Source organism: Tachypleus tridentatus, chromosome 7 (genome assembly GCF_004210375.1).
Source record: "Tachypleus tridentatus isolate NWPU-2018 chromosome 7, ASM421037v1, whole genome shotgun sequence".
Classification (NCBI taxonomy): domain Eukaryota; kingdom Metazoa; phylum Arthropoda; class Merostomata; order Xiphosura; family Limulidae; genus Tachypleus; species Tachypleus tridentatus.
Genome location: NC_134831.1, coordinates 22,370,728 through 22,392,967, shown reverse-complemented (window position 1 = coordinate 22,392,967; position 22,240 = coordinate 22,370,728). Strand labels below are relative to the sequence as shown.

General features: G+C 31.9%; 1 protein-coding gene across 15 annotated transcripts in view; it reads right to left on the bottom strand.

Moving 5' to 3' along the window:
* Window positions 1-22,240, bottom strand: part of LOC143255285 (uncharacterized) — a 69,050-nt gene that overhangs the window by 8,814 nt on the left and 37,996 nt on the right. For 6 of the 15 annotated variants that reach the window (XM_076510714.1, XM_076510711.1, XM_076510715.1 and 3 more), the window contains 4 exons: window positions 12,870-15,716; window positions 6,841-6,925; window positions 6,318-6,466; window positions 166-249 (listed from right to left, as the gene is read on the bottom strand). In XM_076510714.1, the coding sequence (XP_076366829.1) occupies window positions 166-249; window positions 6,318-6,466; window positions 6,841-6,925; window positions 12,870-15,501 (2,950 nt within the window). In that variant the 5' untranslated portion in view covers window positions 15,502-15,716. Of the gene's footprint in view, window positions 1-160; window positions 3,854-6,317; window positions 6,467-6,840; window positions 6,926-12,869; window positions 15,717-18,106; window positions 18,387-18,549; window positions 18,932-22,240 lie in introns of those variants that run through there. The other 9 variants (XM_076510723.1, XM_076510724.1, XM_076510718.1 and 6 more) reach the window with 8 other exon arrangements.

Sequence of the window (22,240 nt, the reverse complement as noted above, 5' to 3'; positions counted from 1 at the left end):
CTTTTGGTGAAACAATTCTGTAATCACACTTTTAAAACATTAAACAACAACAACAACACATTCTTGACTTCAATTAAAACATTTACTGCAATTGTTATTTATATATCTTCTTTTAAATTTATATTTAAAAGTAAACCATTAATTTTTAAGACTCCTTAACTATACCTTGATGCCTCATCATATGCACTTTCAACTGACTGTTGGTTCTGCTGCAATATGTACAGTAAGGGCACTTGAAGGGACGAATGTCTGTAATAAAGGAAAGAAAGAAGGTAGAAACATTCTTATTTAATATTACCTTTGTCAGGTAAGTGACTGCATCATAATCCTGGTTTACTATCAGTCATTTACTACAGATACTTTACACCATTTCCAAAATAATAAACACTTTACAGTTAGCTTTAAATTAAATCTTCTTTTACGGGCAACAGTATCAAAGCAACTAGGCACCAATAAAATGCCAATTACATATAAAACTTGACTGAAACAGATTTAACTATTTTCAAGCAACCATGAAACAAAGAAAATGCTAGTTCGATTTCTCCAGGAGCTTAAGTCAGATTTTTAATATTAAACAAAATGTCAAAGGATGTTTTGGTCCATCTAGGCTTTCCTGTCCACTGAATTAAGCTAAACACTAAAAATCTAAAAGCCAACTCTTATTATTCCAATATTTATCAATCTATCCCTAAATCCATTTCATGCTTATTACAAAAAAAGTACGTTTTTATTTTGCTTATTGATAACCAATACTTACTCATTAATGAAACAATAGTTCTTTCCCATCTGTTATTGTATTTCTTTAGAAAATACTGCTGATAAATAAGTGCTACATATCTGGATTTATACACCACATATATTACTTCAATAAAACTAGTAAAGAACAGGAATGTTTTTCTTTAGTTTGCGATTCGATATGCAACTTGGAATAAATCCAATACACATGAATGTAAGTAGCATCCCCAATGCAATCTAGCAAACACAGTTTTTAATAAATGATAATGCACAAAAGTATTTGGGAAATGATTTAAAATATGAGTAAAAATGGTTTGCTCAAATTAACTTGAGCAAATAATAGAAAAGGTTGAACTCCTTTAATCCAACTGGATATACCACAGCTCAGAGCAACCCATTCCAAAATCCAATAACCTTATCAGAAAAATAAAGCTGTCTCAGCATTTTCACCATTAAATATATAAACAGATGATGTGTTGATACTATTAATTCCTTTAACAATCTTAAACTCTTCTATCAAAACCCCTTCAGCTCTTTTTCATTCAATGGAAAAGAAGTTCAGAGATCTTAATTTATTCTTGTATGACAATTTTTCTGTCCTGAGTATGATCTTGCAAACCCTCCCATGAACAATTTTCGACCTTTCAGTGTTCTTTCTAAGGTTACAACAGACAAAAACAAAATGTAGCTACAATTACAGTTGAACAAAACACAACTTACTAAATTGTAACAAAAGAAATCCAAAATAAAACTTCCAAATAATTGGAATGCAAGTTTTATCACTTACAAAACAAAAAAAGTTAATACAAGCATGGCCAGACCTTGATATAAACATTAAGAAAGAATAAAGAAACAGAAAAAGAAAACCTAATTCTGAATAAAAGCAAAACACTTTAATATCTGTACCTCATTGCTAAGACAAGCTTGTGTCAGTTTCATAATACAAACAACTCAAATTCAAAGTGTTCTATCAGGTGAGTTAGCACTTTCAAATAACTAGAAATTTATATTTGAACTCAATGATAGAAGGAATAATAAATGAATGGTAAACAAAACCATAAAAAATATAGAATTCACTGTCTCACAACAATATCGATAATATCCAAATTATTAATTTTTTATTGCTCAAATGCTTTTTTAACAATGTTTTGCAAAGACTATATTTAAAAATATAAAAGAAATATGAAGTTTATAGTTCATTTACAAAAAGCACTAAAGTTAAGCTGGTACTTAATTGTTGCTGTGTAGACATAGAACATACTCTAAAAGTTTTACTTGTAATGGTGTAAAAATATATTTAACTCAAGATAAAACTGTGGAATGTTCATATTTAATTCTCTGTTAGCCACAAAAATGGAAATTTGAATATTTGGTTTTGATTCCTTATTAAAATATTCAACACTGAACTGAAATATGACAAACATTTGTTCACATTTTTAAATATGCCAAAAACTTTAAATTTAATATTTGTTGTATGCATTAAATACAAAACTGTTGTTTCAATTTGGAGAAAACGTTTCTTTGAGAACAAGAAATACTTGGAACCTCAATTTAGTGAATTTGTTATATAAAAATTAAAATCCTATTTTAAACCATCAACAGTAAATTGTTTAATAAGATATGAGCAGGTATGCCCAGCTGATGTTAAACAGAAAAGTATCAAGTATATTGTACCACAGATTTAGTATTTGTAAACCAAATATGTACAGAGATTTAGTCAATTTACTGGAAAATTATTCAATATAATTAAGAAAAGTACCATTTATAGTTACCTGAAGAGTGGCACGTTTTTAGTAAAACAAATAAATCTACTGTACAGAAAAAGTAATTTTACTAGAAATATGTCGGTGTTCTGATGATGCATTCTGACTGGGATGAGTTGGAGTGAAGGGTGATGTTCATGCAAAGAACAAAAACACTTTTGTCCATCACATAAACTGTATTTGTATAATTTCCAAAAGGCCTTTTGACAGCAGCATGTTGTTGTTTTCTTGAATCCCTGATATCTAATCTCTTCTGTCATGAACTTTTGATAAATCAGCACTGGTTGATAAAATAAAGAGTTCACACTCTGATATTGATATCAAATACATAATACCATATTTAATGGCATTCTGCAAGATCATGTCATGCACATTTTTACCTGCTGTACAAATGTGGTTAAGCAGAGGATAAAGCAGCTCAGAAAAAAAGAACCAAACACAACTAAATAAAATAAAATTTTTATTAACAAGATAAACAGTTTTCATGCTCTGTATTTTGAAAAATATATGTACTTTTTGAGCAAAAGTACATGTACCACATTTTCTCAACTTCAAATATCATATTGAAGACAACAATTTTTAATTTATTAGCATATTGTACAATGGAAGTGCATTGTTTATATTCTGCATTTCAAACTTTCCTTACTGTCAGTCCATTCTTTATTCTGTGTAATAATTTAACATCTGTCATGCACTTAAAACATTTATGGCCAGATGTATGTCTCTTAAACTACATCAAATTGGGGATATGCATGTAACATAAAACTTGCCCTCATGTTGTCAAATTAATTTAACAAAGTCGGAAGTCAGTTGTAGTTAATAAATGTTACATTTATTATCTGGTTATACACAGAGAACTTAATCGTAAAATACAGTGCCAAAATATTATGCATCTTGTAAAATCATAGTGAAATATAGAAAGACTACACAAACTTATGAGTTACAAGCCACACAATTATTGAAATGTCATATTGTGAACAGTAAAAAATTATCTGAAGATTATTTCATTTAAAAATGTAGCTCTAAAGAACATGGTTTCACTCTACCTACTATACAGACTGAAGCTATCAATTATAGTAAGTATATAAATATTACTTATTTATTAATATGAAATATGGGTAACCAAATAAATATAAGTCAAGTACTTATGTCTTAAATCTTACATGGCTAAAATTAAAATGATGAGGTTTTTCTCCCATATACTGCATCTTCTACATAAAACTGTATTATTCATAAAATCCTGAAAATATAGGTAACAAAGACAGAATATTACAAGAAATGTCTTCACTTAAGCTGCCCAGTTTCTATGATGTATATAACTTGACTTCTGGCTGTTTCAGCAACAGAAAACATGCCTGCACAAAACCAAAATAATGATTCCATCACTTATTTCATAAAGATTTAGGTAAATGTGAAACAGATAGCAACTACCCAATTCAGAGTGACACTTACAGAGGGAGTTTTGGTGAGCTAATCTATAAAAGTAGTTCAGGTAGAAATGATGATATTCCATAAGCCTCCCATCATTCATCTTCTGGTCAACTTGCACTAGTTTTACAGATGTTTATATGGTACTTAAGAGTACTGAAGGAGACATAACATAATTAGCTGATAGTTTCTGTAATGTGATTGATGGTATAAATAATGATTTGACTAATGGTAGCCACAAAGTGCTAATACAATGAATTTTTCTTAGGTCATTAATATTAACAATTTTTCACTATGTATCTGATACTTAAACATTTACAGTTAGCTTTGCTTTGTGATTAAACTTGTGTACTTAACTAATGTGCTGTTAATGAAGAACAAGATAAATGTTAAAGTACTTAAGAATGGTTATAACTAACATGTTAAATATTTGACTAGTTAAAGTAGTTGCTGAAATTGATCTCATTATTTCATTTAAACTTGAAGGGTAATATGAAATGTTTAGGTTTATTACTGCTTTTTGTAATAAGCTAACTTCATAAGCACATGATAATGTAACTGCTGACAGAATCTCAGATGGTCTGGTTCTATCAAACTCTTAAAACAAAGTTAACTATTTGTACTTTAATGTTTAGCAAACAAACTTCTTAAAAGTGCAAAACAATAATATCTCTAGGGTTCATTTAAATAAGAGAGACTATTAAATGGTCAAGAAACAAATCTTGAAATCTGAAATGGAACAGCACTGATACCATGTTATCTTGACAGAAGTTTATAGGCTTCACAATTTAAATTACATACAAGCTAATATGTCATCTGAAACAACAGTAATAGTTAAAACCAGTTTTATCTTGAACAAAATACTTATGTATGTTTAAAAATTACTAACCATTGAATGAAAATACTAAATGTTGTATCTAATTTATTACATATTTAAAAGTTTGTACCTTCAACAGATATAACATTTCTTTTTGGAAACATTTTTTTGCAATCTGTTCAGTGAATACAAAGTAATTGGAATTATATTCTAGCTCTGAAACTTTCTTGAAAATCCATAATTTTAGCAAGGACAAACCCATCTAAGTTGAGCAACATTTTCTTCCATACATTCAGTACCATCACACTGTAACTTGTATGATGATTTGAAATACCATATTTTACCATTCCATAACTAGGAAAAAGTCATTTTCTACAGCTTTGTGCAGGTTTTATGGATGCACCAGTGGTTATTAATTCCTTGTAAGCTAAATGTTATTCATTTCTGATAAAAACAAACTACTTAAATAGATCAGAACTGAAAAAAATATGACAAGAAATGAGTACAATTAACTATATATGTTCAAACTATATTACTTCACTGGTTGACTATTTCCACTGTTAATCATATTTTTAGTTATAAAATCAGTATTTTGTGAGATCTGACCAGCCCAGGAGGCTCAGATTAATTTTAATTACACATAATAAGCTAATACAACAGAATAACTATTATAGTAAAGCAAGAAACATAAGATTAAATTATTTCAACATCTATATATTAAATATTCTGACAAACACTGTTTGTTTGCACTGTTATGGTGGTATTACACTAACCCCTTACATTAAACAACAGTTACATACTATAGTAATTGTTCTATGAAGTTTATATGCTTATATAGTAATGCTTTTCTATTCTACCTTCATGTAGCGAGGTCTAATCATTTCAGAATGTGGTGTACAAACTTTATTAAGTCAGTACTATTACAAATTGGGGGTTTACATTCCTTCAATAAATGTAATAATAATGATCACCAACATAAACAACCTAAAAAATGTGAGGTGTCGCATTACAACTTTGGTCTTCATCCTTTGTGAATGTGTTGTTAGTTTAATTCTGCTTTCTCCTCTAGCAGCCATTTGGAGTTGTACCATGAACTAGAAGCTGGTAAGTAAGCTAAAACTTACAATGTGTGAATAAAAATTCAATTAATTTGTTCACTTTTATTTGCTTATCTTTCTTTTCCTGTCTGTGTCCACAATCAGCCTCTGAAAAGCATTTCTGGAATCTGCATTTTCCAGACAGTTTAAACTCCATAGGTTATTAGTGTACTTGAATACCATAACTTTACTTTCAATGAATACTTCTTGGAACACTTAAAACTTTCCTCTTGGTGAAAATCTCCACCTTTATTTAACACAAATTAAAATACACATGTTCTATCTGTAAAATTGTTTAATAAATGTATATGAAGGAAAAACAACTTGGTGGTATAACTTAGTTTTCACAGTGTTAGTGAACCATTAATGTAGTTACATTACTTTCATTAGTTCAGTCATTGAACAAACCATTCAAAGACACACAGCAATATCAAATGGAAAATTATGGTTAAACTTGTATCATGTTTTTATATCTACCTTCATGAAAATCCATGTGTCGGTTTAAATCTGAGGTTGAGCAGAAAGTCTTATGACAGTAGCTACATGGATAAACAAACTTTCCATCTGGTCCAATCTGTGGATTACATGCTTTGGTTCTTACTATAGGTTTATTTATTACCCCTAGCCTGTAAAAAAAATATTAATGAACAAATGAACTGCTACCAAAAGATATCTTGGTAAACACAAAGGAACAATAAAACCATTTTCTTCAAAAATATTACACTGATTTTTTTTATGTCAAACTAGCAAGTAAACTTTATAAAAATAATAGTGCTTGTTCTAGTTTCAAAATATTTTATGTTGAACCCTTTGACTTTTGAACTGGTAATCTCTAAAACAATCTCAGTAGTTTAATAAATATGTTGTTCCTTTTGCTTTGTATCGTAACGGGTTACAATCGAAGGTGGCTAATGGCAGGAAAATGCTACAAGCTATTTTCCAGTACCAGCCATGGAATGTAGCAAATGCAAATTTGCTATATTTTTTTGCCAATACTAACCTTGGATTATAGCTAGAGAAAAATGCTCCATGCTGTCCTGCTAAATTACTGTTAACTTGAGCACCACAGTTTTCAGCTTTCATTCCTGTAATGAGTTAATACAGAAATTACGAACCAAGTGGAAAACATTTAACAGCGTTTGCTACCCATTGTTACTTTGCAGTGTACAAGTACTACTACTACTAACTTGGTTGTACTATTATTTTTCAACAGAAATGTCTTCTCTTAAGGTAACAATTCTCTCAGACAGTTTAAAATGGAAATGTGGTGTGAAGGATGTATAACTGGGCTTTCACAGACTATGACTTCATAATATTCAAAGTTTAATAATACAACTAAAACTAAATATTCACATCAAAAACAGGAAATGACTGTCACAATATCTGAGCAGACCAATTGTATAACAATATGTCTGACTTGTGAGACTGAAAAGACTATAACTTAAGGTAAGTTCCACCAGTGTAAATGTTTCTGCAATATAACATAAGCAAAGTTATTAATAAATGAAGTTAAAATTTCAATGCAAAATAGCAACTAAAATGATTTTGAGTTTAGGTTGAAACATGCTATTGAAAATTAAAATGTTTTTTTGGATGTTTTAACTGTAATGAAACATAACTTAAAAACATATCACAGCTAAAAGATTTATATCAAAATATAGGAAGTTTTATTATTTTTCTTTTTTTGCCCAATAATAATAACATTCTTAGCACAGAGAAAGATTATTTTCTATGTTTGACATAACAATACAGTATTGTAGAGTATGTAAATAAGTAGTTACACTGAAACCAATACTTTGGACATCTATCATTAAAGTAAGCACATACAATAAATTATAGTTTACATATTCGAAGTTAAAAGAAACTTTTTCAATTTTAATAGAATTCTAGTTAAGTGCATATAAATCTTGTGGAAGCTAAGCATGAAATTAGACCATTACTATCTCTGATGCTGTTGAAGTCCTGTTGTTAATTAAAAATCTAGCCTATGAAGGACTAGTAAGTTGCCATGCAACTGGTGCTAATAAAGGATTAATCCTCATCTTTTTTCATGTATTATCAGGGCCAGTTTTTGGATAAGGTATGCGAGGCAGCAGCCTTGAGTCTCACACTTTGGTTTTGTAACTTAATTTGTTGTTAGAGGGCATTAGTAGCTCATATTTACACTGAGATAAGCCTAATGTAAAGTCAGTTTGCCACACTGATTCACAGGCAAACCCAAAATTCTGGAAAAGTTTTTTTTAAAGTATTTATAGTAAATTTAACAATATTCCAAGTATACTTCATACAAGTTTAGCAATTGCTAGTTTTAATTAACTAAGTTCAGTGCACTAAGGCAATAAATACCTTAAAATCTATAAAAGACAAAAAAAAAACACAAACAATACAAAGTAAAGCAGTACATTATCTCTGTTACGAATACTATAGTACTACATAGAATTGATTGTCACATGTAACAACAAACCTCACTACTATAAATAATACACATGTATAGTTTATGTAACTTATGGTGGGATATTTAATTAGAAATTACCTTGTAGCTGACATAAAATAGTACAAATATATTTTAGGGTTAAAATAGAGGCTTTTCAGCTTGTAGAAGCACACTGCATCGCTCATATGTCAGAATGTGAATGAATACATGTTCTGAATGTTAATTGTGGTTTCATGTTGCCTACACTACTGGTCATCAGTTGTCTTACATATGTCACAATTATGGTTCTTGTGATTCTGTTTAATGATTCCTAATCTGATTAGGCCTAAATTTAACATTTTTGTTGTTTAAGTTATATCATTGTATTTATTCTTATGTTTAATTTATTCTAAACAAATATTAAATCATTCTTGAAATATGTGTGACATTGTATTCCTTGGTATCTCAATCATTATAGATTAATATTTTTGTAATTCACAAAGTCCCAAAAAATTTGACTGAAATACCTTGTTTTCTCTCATTCATTAAGATTTCTTTAACTTGTTGCTACAAGTTTTTCTACAGATTGTAATTTGTTACCAAAGTGCTCATTCATGCTTACTTGTTAGTAAATAGTAAGAAGTTCAGTTATATTCCTCTGTTATCAAAGAGTTTATTCATGATAATGTTCATGTGCTACCAGTGGCATATTTAGGTAAGGGCTAGAGGGGGCTCAGCCACAGGGCCCATGGCCTTAATGGGGACCTATTGATAATTTTGTTCTATATATGGGATTTTGGGCCCATAAAAAATTAACCCCTGGGTTCACAGAACCTTAAATTCACCACTGTATTCTACCAATTAACCAATTTATTTTACTTAACTGAAATAGAGATTATCTATAACTTTTGTTTTGGCCATACCTTGCTTTGGGCCTTGTACTTGCTAAAGCCAGCCCTGTGTATTATATATTGTCACATTACATTATATTCTATTTATGAACTAAAAATGGTTTTTCTGCAAAGTCATATGTCAACCAACAGTTTATATGATTTTTGTTAATCAAGGCAGTTTTTCTCCTTGTAAATTTTATGCACACACAGTTTATAGACTGCACTGTCATCTTTTGTGTAATCTTAGTGCTTAGTCAAATCAATAATATAAAAGGCTTGTAAAAAATTGCCTGTATAGGTATGGAGAATAAGTTAGGAAATTGGATAGAAGAGTGGTTAGATGGAAAAAAAAAAGGATCATTATAAACAGAGTCCAATCAAACTGCATTAATGTGACAAGTGGGGTAACTCAGGGCTCAGTCTTAGGACCTTTGCTCTTTTTGGTGATGATGCTGCTGCTTTACAAAAGGATTTAAATAATTTAATAAATTAGGCAAATAAATAGCAGATGGGTTTTAATTATAGTAAATGCAAGATAATGCATGTGGGTTATCACAATTTGAATTAAGAGTGTAATTTGGATTGGAATAACCTTAACAGTGTTACAAAATAAAGGGATCTCAGTGTGATAGTTATTCAGTCTCTAAACCCATAAATACAATGTGGTGTTGCTAGTGGTAGAGCAAATAGGATTTTAGGTTGTATGTACAGAAATACTGAATGGGAGTCTAAAGAGGTTATATTTTCATTCTATAGGTCACTGGTTAGGCTACTTAGAAAAGACATTGAATTGTTAGGAAGGATTATTAGAATGGTGCTTGGGATGGAGGGGTTATTATAAGGAGAGTTTGAAATATTCCAAATTGCTTTCACTTGAAAAAAGATGAGTTGAAGGGGAGGGCCTGACTGAGGTGTTTAAGATTGTAAAGGGAACTGATAAAGTTGATACATCATCTTTTTTTCACATTTAAAAGGTTGAACAGTATGAGTAGGAGACACAAGTATAAACTTTGGCAGAGTAGGAATTATCTTCAGCCAAGACAATTTTATTTTTCTAACAGAATGGTTGGTCTTTGTAATGGGTTACCTTGAGATGTTTTAGAGGCAGTAAATTTAAATGAATTTAAGAAAAAAAACTTGGTAAGTATATGAATGATAAGGGCTAGCTTTAGGTTTTTTTGTTTTTTTTTAATTAATTTAGAGTGTGAAACAACATAAATGGGCCAATAGGTCCCACGTTGTCTCAAAATGTTATAATTTACATATGAATTAGATGACTATCTTCTGATATGAGACAAAATCTGATGAAGAGCCATCTCTTTAAATATAGTAAGGTCGAAAGGAGTTTTGGTATGCACATATCATATACATCATTTTCTTTGAGCCTGTACACTTGATATGGTGACAAAATATTCAAATTTTGTTAGACATACAGTTTGAAATTTGATAATTCCTGTCTAAGTCAAGCATAAAATTAGGCCTAAAAACATTAATTACTCTTTATGGTAGTTCTCAGTTGGGTTTGTTTTAGAAAAAAGCCAGGTTAGGCTAATCTTGTCATGTTCACTGTAAGGAATTAAACTCCTAATGGTTAACATTGTAAATCAAAAGACATCACTATCCCATCAAAGGATGCTGAGTTATTTAACCACGCATTGTAAGCGATTGTGAATAATACTGTTTAACTACTAAATTTCTAGAAATAACTCAGGTGATTGGTCATCTGTAAAGCAACTGTGAATTATAAATGTAGTTTAATATTTTCACATAATTCTTGAATTGACTCTTTCTGTTACCAACAATAAAATTTAACTTTCAATGCATGAATGATGCAGAAACTTTATATGAAAATATAAAAAAATAAATAAATTTATTAACACTACAAGATATTCTGTCATAGTGAGTTAAAGGAAGAATACTTTACTTGTGTAACATTCCACTCATTTGTGCAACCATTATTAGATGTGGTAATATATACACACGATAGTTGCCTATGGACTATGGTTTCAGATAGCTACAAGATATTCTGAAAACCTTTTAACTGTGCATGTAGGAATTCCATAGTGGTTGATTGATTAAAAAAATATATCATTGGATTGTTGGTCCTTCACTTTACTGGTAGCATGTGGTTTGCCTCATCTTGCATGAACACACTACCCTGATGAATACCTCTCTTATGCAAGGAAAGTTGCACAACATTAACTGATGTGTTGATAAGGTGCACCAGAGTTCATAAATGATGATACTGCTGATAACCCAATCCATACAGACAGACTTTTCATCAAATGCATGTGTACTGATCTCATCCTTGATAATGCAGCTGCAGATGTTGACTTAGCTGTAAAAGTAGAAGAGAACTTCATCAGGTCACAAAATGTTGTCAAACCAACTGTCATGCACTTGAACTTGTGAAATGAATTCCAAGGCAATATTCAACAACTTTTTGTGTTGGCAGGAAGGATACAATGCCTACAGTTTTCCAATCTTGTATGGAAACTGTCTAAAATGTCTTTGCATACAGTCTTCCACATAAATTGCTGGGACCATCCAGTATATGTGGCAACTTAACATGATGCTTAGAGATGACAAAGGGCCCATTGGTCCACCTTGACTGTCCCATCCTCTAAACTGAACTAAAACTATTAAATAAATAATTTAAATACAATCTTAATCAGCTTTTCATTTTCTTTTGAGATTGCCTTGTCCAGTGCTTGATAACACTTGTTAAACATAGGTGAAATTTCCAACAACCAGAGTAGCACTTGTAGAGGAAGTCTTATAAGACTAGTCTACAAAAGTAGTTCAGGTAGTTTAGTCCTTCAAGACTTCCCCTACATGTATCACTGCTAGGCAAGTGCTGTTCCACTTCACTTTTGTTTGTATGGTGTTTCCAAAACACTGTATAAGTGTGTATGATATATATATACACACCATGTGAAAATATCTGCAATAACTCTTGCTGGTGTAGTGTAAATCCTCACTGTGGTACATAAACCACAAGTTTTTCTTTTCAAATTTATAAATGAATGACTCTACCACAACAAAAGACATAAAGTTGCCCCAGTGTTAGATTAATCACCACATAAGAGTTAACAAGTGCTATGTGGTCTTGCAGAGCCACTTTTAACAGGCATCTCTACAGGCACTCTGACACAACTCTGCATGCTTAGATACAGAGGAAATAATGTCATGCATCATTAACCAAAACTACAAATACAGGAAGAACATTCCCCATGAATATATACACAATTTCATTAACATGTTTTGCAACTTGGAAGTTATGAGCACCAAATGCACAAAGTAACTTTATATTCACCTTGCACGTTTTCAGAAAGTTTTTTTTTTTTTTGTTTACATTATCATAAACCTAAACTGCAAAATACTTAATTCATTGGTGAAAACAATCTATTTTGTTCAGGATATTTTTCAATTAAAGCCACATCAATTATTCTTCCATCTGGTTTTATTCTTTGGGCTTTGGTCCTTGTCAATGTCTTTTTATTTACTTACCTAAAACACTAATGCTAGTGACTCTACAAAGGTAAATTATGGTTAATATTGTTGCCACAATGACACATTTTATATTTTCTACACAAGTTTTCTGAAAAATAGCATTGTCACTTAATTTTTCATTATGATGGGCAAAAAAAAAATGTTACTGTGTCTGATCACATGTGTACTTTAAATGTGGTTGTATTTTGTTGTCAAGACTTTCATACATACCAACATCAGTTATAGACTCCACAGATGATGACTGTCTCATGTCCTGCTTGCTATCTGTTTCCATTGTCATGTCATAATTTTCTATCTTTGCTTGAGATGTTGTTCCATGTTGACTGTCATGTTCAAGTTCAGCCTGGTTTCTCGGTAGACGAAGGGGATGTTTTTTTCGTCGGTTCCCAATCAAAGACCGTTTTGGATCCTTCAGAAGTTCCTTCTCAATTAGTTCATGTGAGCTGTGTGGAAAATCTGATTTTTCTTCAATAATGTTTGAATGCCCATCATTTTTGTTCTGATCATATAGTAGTATCGAATGATTAGGAGCAAGAGATTCCAGTGTTTTCTCTATGAAATTTATATTTACATCAGAATGAAAGTTCCTATTTTCACACATACTTATTTCATTTTTACAGATAAAACTTTGGCCTGAATTGCATTTTTGTTCTGCATTTCTCTTTGCTTTAGGGCAGGCAATATTCTCTTGAGATGGATCTGAACTACCACAGGATTGATTTGTTGTTATAGATGATTCTATTTTTTGCTGATCTACAGAATTTAGTATTCTAACTGCAGTTTTCTTAAGGAACGAAACACGTTTTAATGAGTTCTTACTGCATTTTTCACGTGATTTCCCTCGGCCTCTTCGAAGAAGTTCTTTCTGGTTACTCTCTGAATGGAAACGAATTATATGGTGCCTTAAGTTGCGCTTTTCACTAAACCCTCGACCGCATTCTTTGCAGTAACATGGTTTCACACCAGTATGGATTCGTTCATGTCTCTGCATTGAGAAAACACGGTCAAAGGACTTTGGACAGTATCTACATCGAAATATAGATTTAATGAGTTTTGGATCCTTTGCTTTTGATGAATCATCTGGTATTAGTGCTTTCTTACCTTCATCATTGGAATTAGATATAACTGTTGAAGTGTACAAACCAATATCAGGATTAATAGTTATCTGTGAACACCTAGCAATGTTTGGAATACAATCATTTGTACATGAGACAGATGATGCTATGCTTGTAACAGATTCATGTAATTCATCAGTGTATGAGGCTAATCTTCTGGTCTGACCACTATCTGTCAAGGTTGGTGTAGTTCTGTTATCAGTCACCTGATGCACTTGTTGATGAATGTCAAATTCACTTCTCCACTTGAATACTGCACCACACTTCTCACAGTCATAATCTTTACTTGTCTGATTATGGACAGTTAGATGACAGCATAGCAGTCTCAATCCAGGAAAAGCATCTCCACAAAGACAGCACTTATAGAGAGCAAATCGCTGCCCTGTGTTCGAATGAACTCCTTCAAGTTTGCTAGCAACAGGAGTTTCTGTTTGGATTGTCACAGTTTGCCATACTGTGGCTGAATTTAGGTTCGTTACACCACCAGTTAGTAAAAAATTGGGCAACAAAATCTGCAATGATCCAGAAACTCGGTCCTGTTTTTCACGATCATCTTTTTGTGAGCTGCTGTAAGGAGATGTGAGATGACCACTAACTATATCAGTTGTTTCATTGTGGTTAAAATCTCTTGAATTTTGTTGATCTAAAGAATCTTTACAATTTACCTTATTGTAACAACCAGTAACATCAGTAAAATCTGGTGCAGCTATAACCGAATTACTAACTGTTTTAATAATACTGTCACTGTGAGAACAAGAAGGCTTTACATAAGTTTCAGTATTCATTTTTAGTTGTAAAATGTGTTGTGATGTCAGGGATCTACACCTTTTCCTTTTTGCCAATCGCATTTCAAGAGCAGGAATTAGTTCCACCATTCTACCATGAGCTGCTCTTAAATGGTAATTAAGACTGTAAGCAGTTTTAAAATCTCTGTGGCAAATGTCACAAACATAAGGATTAAGAACTGTTTGATGTGGATGATCTACAGTGACTGCTGAATCACCAGAAAATGCCATGCCATCATGATGATATTTATAGCAATATTTTTCTAAGACTCCAAGTTCCTTTTTATCAGTCTTTTTCATAGTATCCTCACCAACTGATATTCCATCCATCAGAGAATTATCAATCACTGCTTCTTCTGTATGCACAGTGGTGTAGTTACTTTCATTTATACCTTGAGGTAAAGATGGAGCAATTCTTGTATTGACTTCAAATGTTAAACTCTGGTCATTTGCAGTTAAATGTTCCAATTCTTCTGCAGGCTTTGACACTTCCCCTTCTGTAGCTTTTGAAATAGTTGCACATGATTCACTTGAAGTATAAGTATTTTTAAATTCCAAATTTTCCTCCATGGTATTATGTTTAGTTATCATTGATGGATAAAAAGCCTTACTTTGATCACTAACATCATTCTCAAGATGTTGATAACCAATTTGTTTTCTATGCTGGCTGCTAAGTAGAGCAATTCTGGATGGAGACATTCCATGTGTGATCCCATGACAAATAAACTGGTGACTCTCCTGACTTCTCTTAGATTTAAATGTTTTTTTGCATTCTAAGCAGAAAAATGGTTTTTCCCCTGTATGGATTCGCATGTGCCTTTCTAAATCAGAAGGACTTTTTGTTTGCTTATAACACACTTCACAAACTTTATCCCCTCCTCGAAGATATTTCCGCCTTGGTATACTGGAAGAGATCAGCTCTACATGATCTTTAGATGACATTTTGAGTAAATATATTTCTGTGGATTGTCTTTCAAAACACACTTTTAAGTTCCAAGTTTTTAATTATTAGTAGTATCACTATAAATCTGAGCTAAAGATTGTTTACTTTATGATAGCATAATTCATGGCTTATGTTAATTTTCCTTGTTATCTTCACAAATTCCAATGTTCCACATTCTCTCTTTGTATCAACAGCAAAAAGAATTGTTTCCTTTCTGTAAAATTAATAATAAAATATGTAAAACAATGATTAAATTATATATTACCATCTTATAAAAACTTTGAATACCAATTTAGCTTCTTATTTTGTAAAAATCAATAAATTTTTTTTGGTGGACTATTTGTTTGTTTGATATAGCACAAAACTACACCAGAGGTTATCTGTGCCCCATCCAACACAGAATAAGTAACATCAATATCTTACCATAAATAAAGAGAGAACTCTTAAAAGTATGAAGGTTCTACTTTTACATTAAGGAAATCATAAAATGAGATTTATTTATGTTTGTATTCTTAGATTTTCATATGTATAAGCAATAATTATGTGTCTGTTTCAGGATTTTTTATGCAAAACTATACAAAGGATTATCTGCTCATGATCATCCCAATGACCAGCTAAGTTTTCTTATTTAAAAGCTATTTAATATTTTAATATTACTTCCTGGATTGTGGCTGTAAAGTAAATTCATTAAACCTTTACATCTTCTTGTTAGAATGATATTATCATAAAAGTAATCACAGGATTATGTAAATGCAAAAATTTAAAAACTCAAGCAATTAATGCAGAAAAAAAATATTTAAAAATGTGAGAAAATATACATGGGATGGTACCACTTCAAATCACACATAGTAATAATTCTATAACAGTAACACTAAACCTTCATCAGTAATTTCACTCAATGTTATAGCAGAAGCAGTAAGTCTGAAAGCTTATAACTCTAAAAACCAGTTTGATACTCTTGAAGGGATCAATACAGATAGCATATTGTGCAGCTTAACAAACTAACATAATATGCAAGTAATACATTTTATCACTAACAACACTGACTTTCACTTGAAAATACCTAAGGTATTCAATTAATTAAGTATAAATTGCTTCATGCACTACACAGAGGAAGAAACAGGTTGTTTAAAATGGAGTGCAGTCAAAATGGATTAAAGTTGAAACCTCAGGGCTCAGTGTTAAGGCCATTTCTTTTTTTATTATTATTTACATAGATGAACAAGTGTTCAATAAAATAGCTATATTTGCTGATGACATCAAGGTGTTAGTGTTGGTGTGAAGAGGATGCTGCTGCTTTACAAAAGGATTTAGATCATTGAGTTAGTTGGGCAAAAATAAAGCTGATGGGTTTTAATTATAATAAATGCAAGATAATATATGCTGGTTATCATAATTTGAGTTGAAAGTATAATTTAGATGGGAATAACCTTAACAGTGCTATGATATAAAAAAATCTTTGTTGATTAGTCTCTTGTCATCCAAGTAGCATGCTGTTACTAGTGGTTGTGCAAGTAGGATTTTAGGTAGTATCTACAGAAATAATGAAAACATGACTAAAGAGGTTATAATTTCATTGTATAGGTCACTGGTTAGGCCACTTTTGGAGGGCTGTGCCTAGGATGGAAGAGTTCTCATAGTAGGACAGGTTGAGATCTCTCAAATTTATTTTCCCTTGAGAAAATAAAAGTAAATCTGATTGAGGTGTTTAAGATTATAAAGGGAAGTAACAGTGTTGATGTATCATCTTTTTCATGAATAACATTGTGAACAGTAGGACTAGGGAATGAAATTATATATTTCAGCAGGGTAGGAGCCATCTTTAGCTAAGAGTTTTATTTTTCTAACATGGTGTTTGACATTTGGATGTTGTGAAGACAATAAATATTAGTTTAAGTGATGACATGATAACAATATGAATGATACTGGACAGCTTTAAGATTTTTAAACTTATTTGTGTAATAGTTTTAGTTTAATTTAAAATATGAGAGACCTAAAATGGGTCAATAGGTTTCTTGCTGTCCCAAAACATTGTAAAAATTGCAATCTACTTCTCATATACAGTGTGTGTGTGTGTGTGTGTGTGTGTGTGTAATATGTTCTTTACAAACATGTAACATCCAAAACAGTCAAAATAAAATAAACTCATTGACGCAGTGATTTCAGATCCAATTTTTTTTTTGGGGGGGGGTTTACACTTACTAAATCAAATATACTACGATTATAACATTATAACGGTTTAGTACACCTGTCTCTTCTTTACTCCTTATTTTACTGTTTAGTTGGAGGAGGCAGATAGTTACCCCAAATTCACTAAATTAAAAGTGATACGCTACAGGAACGGCATTTAATCAACACCATCCACCACCAATTCTTCGGCTACTTTTTTTACATACGAAAAGTGGGAATGACCGTACCATTATAATAACCAAACGGCTGAACAGGCGAACATGTTCGGTGATGAGAATCGAAACCGTGATCGCAGACTGCGACTCGAGTGTCCTAACCACCACTGGCACCAGACCAGAGACTAGAATTCGATAATGTCAAAAATTAAATTTAGATTTATTTGTTATCAATAATGAATAAAACTGAGACACTGACCATACGGTTTAGCACTCCCGCATATTAACGGATGTCCTGTCATGTTTGAAGGATAGGTGTTTGAATTTTGAAACTAGTATTTAAACTCTGTCTACTTCACCAAAAACGGCCCCAAACACATACTAACTACACAACTCAAGCGTTTGAAACTGAGTTCATGCTGCAGTTGGATGCTAGGTTTTATTTCAGCTGAAACATTTTTTTTTCTCAGATGTGTCAAAGCACCTTCACCGTAGGCTTCAGTCAGCACTGCAATTTCGTAAACGGGAAAATCTATTCTCTTAAAGGCAAAACAAAACAAAAACTGTTAGAAACATTTATACTATATAGCTTATAAAGTTTAATGTTAAGCTTATACACATCTTAATCTTTGCGACTGCCATTAAAAAACTAATTTGCTAAAGATATATTCCACGCATGGAAACACTTAAAACATAACTCACATTTTTCTATATAGCTGTTGGTAACCTAACACCACATGTGTTATATAACTACACCTCTGTTTTAAGCTGCTTTAGTTCTTATTTCAGTCTACTTTCGAACACGTACAGCACCAACTCGTATCACGAAGTGAGACACGTGTATCCAGAATCATGCGCCTCTCTTGTATTATTGAACGATCCGAGAATAGTAGATTTATGCAAAGAGCCACACGCGCGTGCCTCGTCACATGATCGCGTGTTGGCACGTATACTCAAGTCAGCAACAGACTTCACCAAGCTGTCAGTACGAGGCACTAGCAAGATTAAAATTTTCTTTTTATTTACAGAGCTCGTGACTAGTAGTGGACTATATATATGTACTCTGCCATATCCATTTGTTGTGTCAAAGATGAAAACAAAACATTAAAAATAGGAATAACACTGTATATGTATATAATATTCGATAGTTTGCTAATTAAATATATTTAAGAATACACACATATTTATTTATAACAGTGAAAATTAATACATTTTGATTATGTTAAGTAAACAAAATTATCTCACCATTAACGATTCTCTAAGTATGAATAATCTTCTCAAGCAAATTTTTGAAATAAAGAAAACCTGAACAGATTTACAGTAAACAAAATGTAAACATTTCTTTAATCAATCAACCTCCGTTTTGAATTTTTATTAAATTGCTTTCACTGTAATATGGTATTGTTTTTACACATTTTGTTTCCAATTTAGTTGTTACGCTTACGCCAAGTCACGTAACTTACTAACTTCACATGGAGGTTATAAGCGCAAGCAAGACAAATATTGCACCCACTGATACTGAAGGTGACACGTACTGCGCGTGCATATTTATCATATTTATTAGTCTGGGAGTAAAGTGATGTGTACGCTCAGAAAATCATGTCAATGTATACAATTCGCTATGAAAGTCGAGAACCCAGATATGTTTTACACTTATAATACTTGAAAAATATTAGATATTGGGCGGGGAGTATAAACAATCAAATATTATTACCCCAGGGCCTTAAAAATTGATACGAGATTTTCAACACTTGGATTTAAGAGAACTATTCTGAAATGCGGAAAAACCCTAAATGTAGGGAAGCAAATATTTTTTATCCAAAGTCCTTTAAGATCTAGTTACACTGACTGTTGTTGTTCGTTCCAAAGCTACACAATGGACTATTTGTAATTTGCCCACCACGGGTATCGAAACCCGGATTTTAGTATTGTAACTCCGCAGACATACTGCTTTGCCACTGGGGGGGGGATTTACACAGAGGTTTCACAATTTGATTCAACAGACTTATATTCTTAAGAAATGCACTGACAAAATCACAAAGTATATTATTATTAACCTTCCATTTTCCCGTTTGTCATGAGAAATAAAGTTTAAACCAGTTTCACATTAGCAGAAAAACATCTCTGTGTTAACTTCAAAAATCTCTAACGCTCATCTTAGTTGATTTCATATATCTCTGTGTGTGATAAATCTATTGTTTTCTGTTTCTTCTAATGACAAATAGCCAAATGATAACGATATAAAATTTATCTTGTTTTAAGCTTTTATCCACTATTAAGTATAATAATTGATCTCAGACAAATCTACAATTTATTATATTACGAACGTTACCTATTAATATATGATATAGCCGAAAATTTTAATTCAGAATTAAATGTTAATATGTATCAAATTTATATTTGCCAACAAGACTGATACACACATTTTTTTTCTTAACACAAATATAATTTAATATACATATAATCATACAGTCTATAACAGCGGTTATCTCAAATAGTTATTACAAATATTGGTTTATATACAAGAATTTTACAAACTTACACACAATACTGAGTCTTCTATTTGGTCTACAGGATAGCCCGTAAGTCCCTAATCATCCACCTCCCACTAGTACAGCGGTATGTCTCCGGATTTACAACGCTAAAATCAGCGGTTCGATTCCCTCGGTGGGCTGAGCAGATGGCCCTTTGTGGCTTTGTTATACGAAAAACACACACCCATCCATATGTTATTATGTTATATTCAATTACGCATGTATTATAAATGTTTCTTTTTTTCAAAAAAAATGGCCGATTTAAGCCCATTTACACTTGAAAAGCGTATTGTGACAAGTACGTGGGTACATGAGCGAAAGAATACCGGTGACACCTTGGATACAATAAGATATATGGATGGGTAGGGACTTACGGGCTACCCTGTTGAACTGAATATTTTATTTATAGTCTAGATCCAATACGAACGAACACATTAATTCTGAGTTGATATTGTTACATGTTTCCTAAACTAACGCCGGTTACAAGCTGACATTTTTGGCGAAGATATTTAATGTCCTTGTCCAATTAATTCATTGAAATTGAAAGCTTTCTAATGTTCGAAATAATGTTCCTGGGCAAATTCTGTAGTTTTCCGATTAATAAAATTCTTAACTACAATTATAGCTTCAGAGGCTTATAGTATACTGACTGTAGGTGACTAATAATAACTGTCTCTTGGCGCGTCGATTTATAATCTTTAGGCGAAGTTCTCGAAAGTTCAGCTGGGTAGTAAGTATTAGTATTTTACATACACCGTACATTGTTGATTTTTACGTTCGATAATCTTCTACAAAATATAGCAGGTCAACAATATGATTTAACTATTTCTCGGCGTGTCGATTTATAAACTTTAAAGCGACATTCTAGAAAGTTTGCTTGGCAACAATATTCGAAGATACGCTAATACATTCATATAAAACATATTACTGATTCTTGCATTCGAGAATCTTCTACAAATTTAGAGAACAAGCGGGACCTGCGCTTTACTCATTTAACAACGTAGTTACATTCAATTATAAATATATCCTAAACTAAAATAAACATAAACATTAAAATAAATATACATTAGTAAATCCATTAAATTAACCAGAGGAATCACAGCAAATATATATCCGATTTTGAACTCAATAACGGAATAAACTGTCACTCATTTAATACATTAGTATTTGAATGTACGGGGCAAGCCCTGCAGCATCATGGCGCGCTAACTTTCAGATACGCAGCCCGCTACGCTGTCCAGTAGGATATACGCCGCCCAGAAGATAAACAAATTACAGTAACTTTGTGATTAATGGTCTATTTCCTTTAAAAATTATTTTCACAAATAATAAGGAAAATTGAAAGAATCATAAAATAATGTTTTGATAATTACAGCGTAACAAAAACTGAGCTGTACTTTTATCGATGTAGAAATTTTGCCCATTAAAATACACCAATGTCAGAAAATACTAGATATTTTACCAGTATATAGACGGCCAAGCGTACTCAAGTTTATTAATAATTTAAAAATTGCTGAAAGAGAAAGAATCATTTAACTGTGCTCATAATGGATGACATAAATAAATGACATAAGCGTTGAAAAAAAAAGAAATGGTGTGTTTCTTGTAGCAAAGCCACATTACGATATCTGCTAAGCCCACAGAGGGGAATCGAGCCCCTGATTTTAGCTTTGTAAATCTGGAGACATACCGATTTTGAATATGAAAATCAGCAAGTGAAGTGATAACACAGCCGATATCAAGTCACAGTGGAATGTCATGTATCACAACTGTAATTTGACACTGCTTAGCGTCATGCCACCAAAAGTTGATCTCTTTTCAGAAGGCTATGTGATAGCCCTTCCTGACGCAAAAATTAA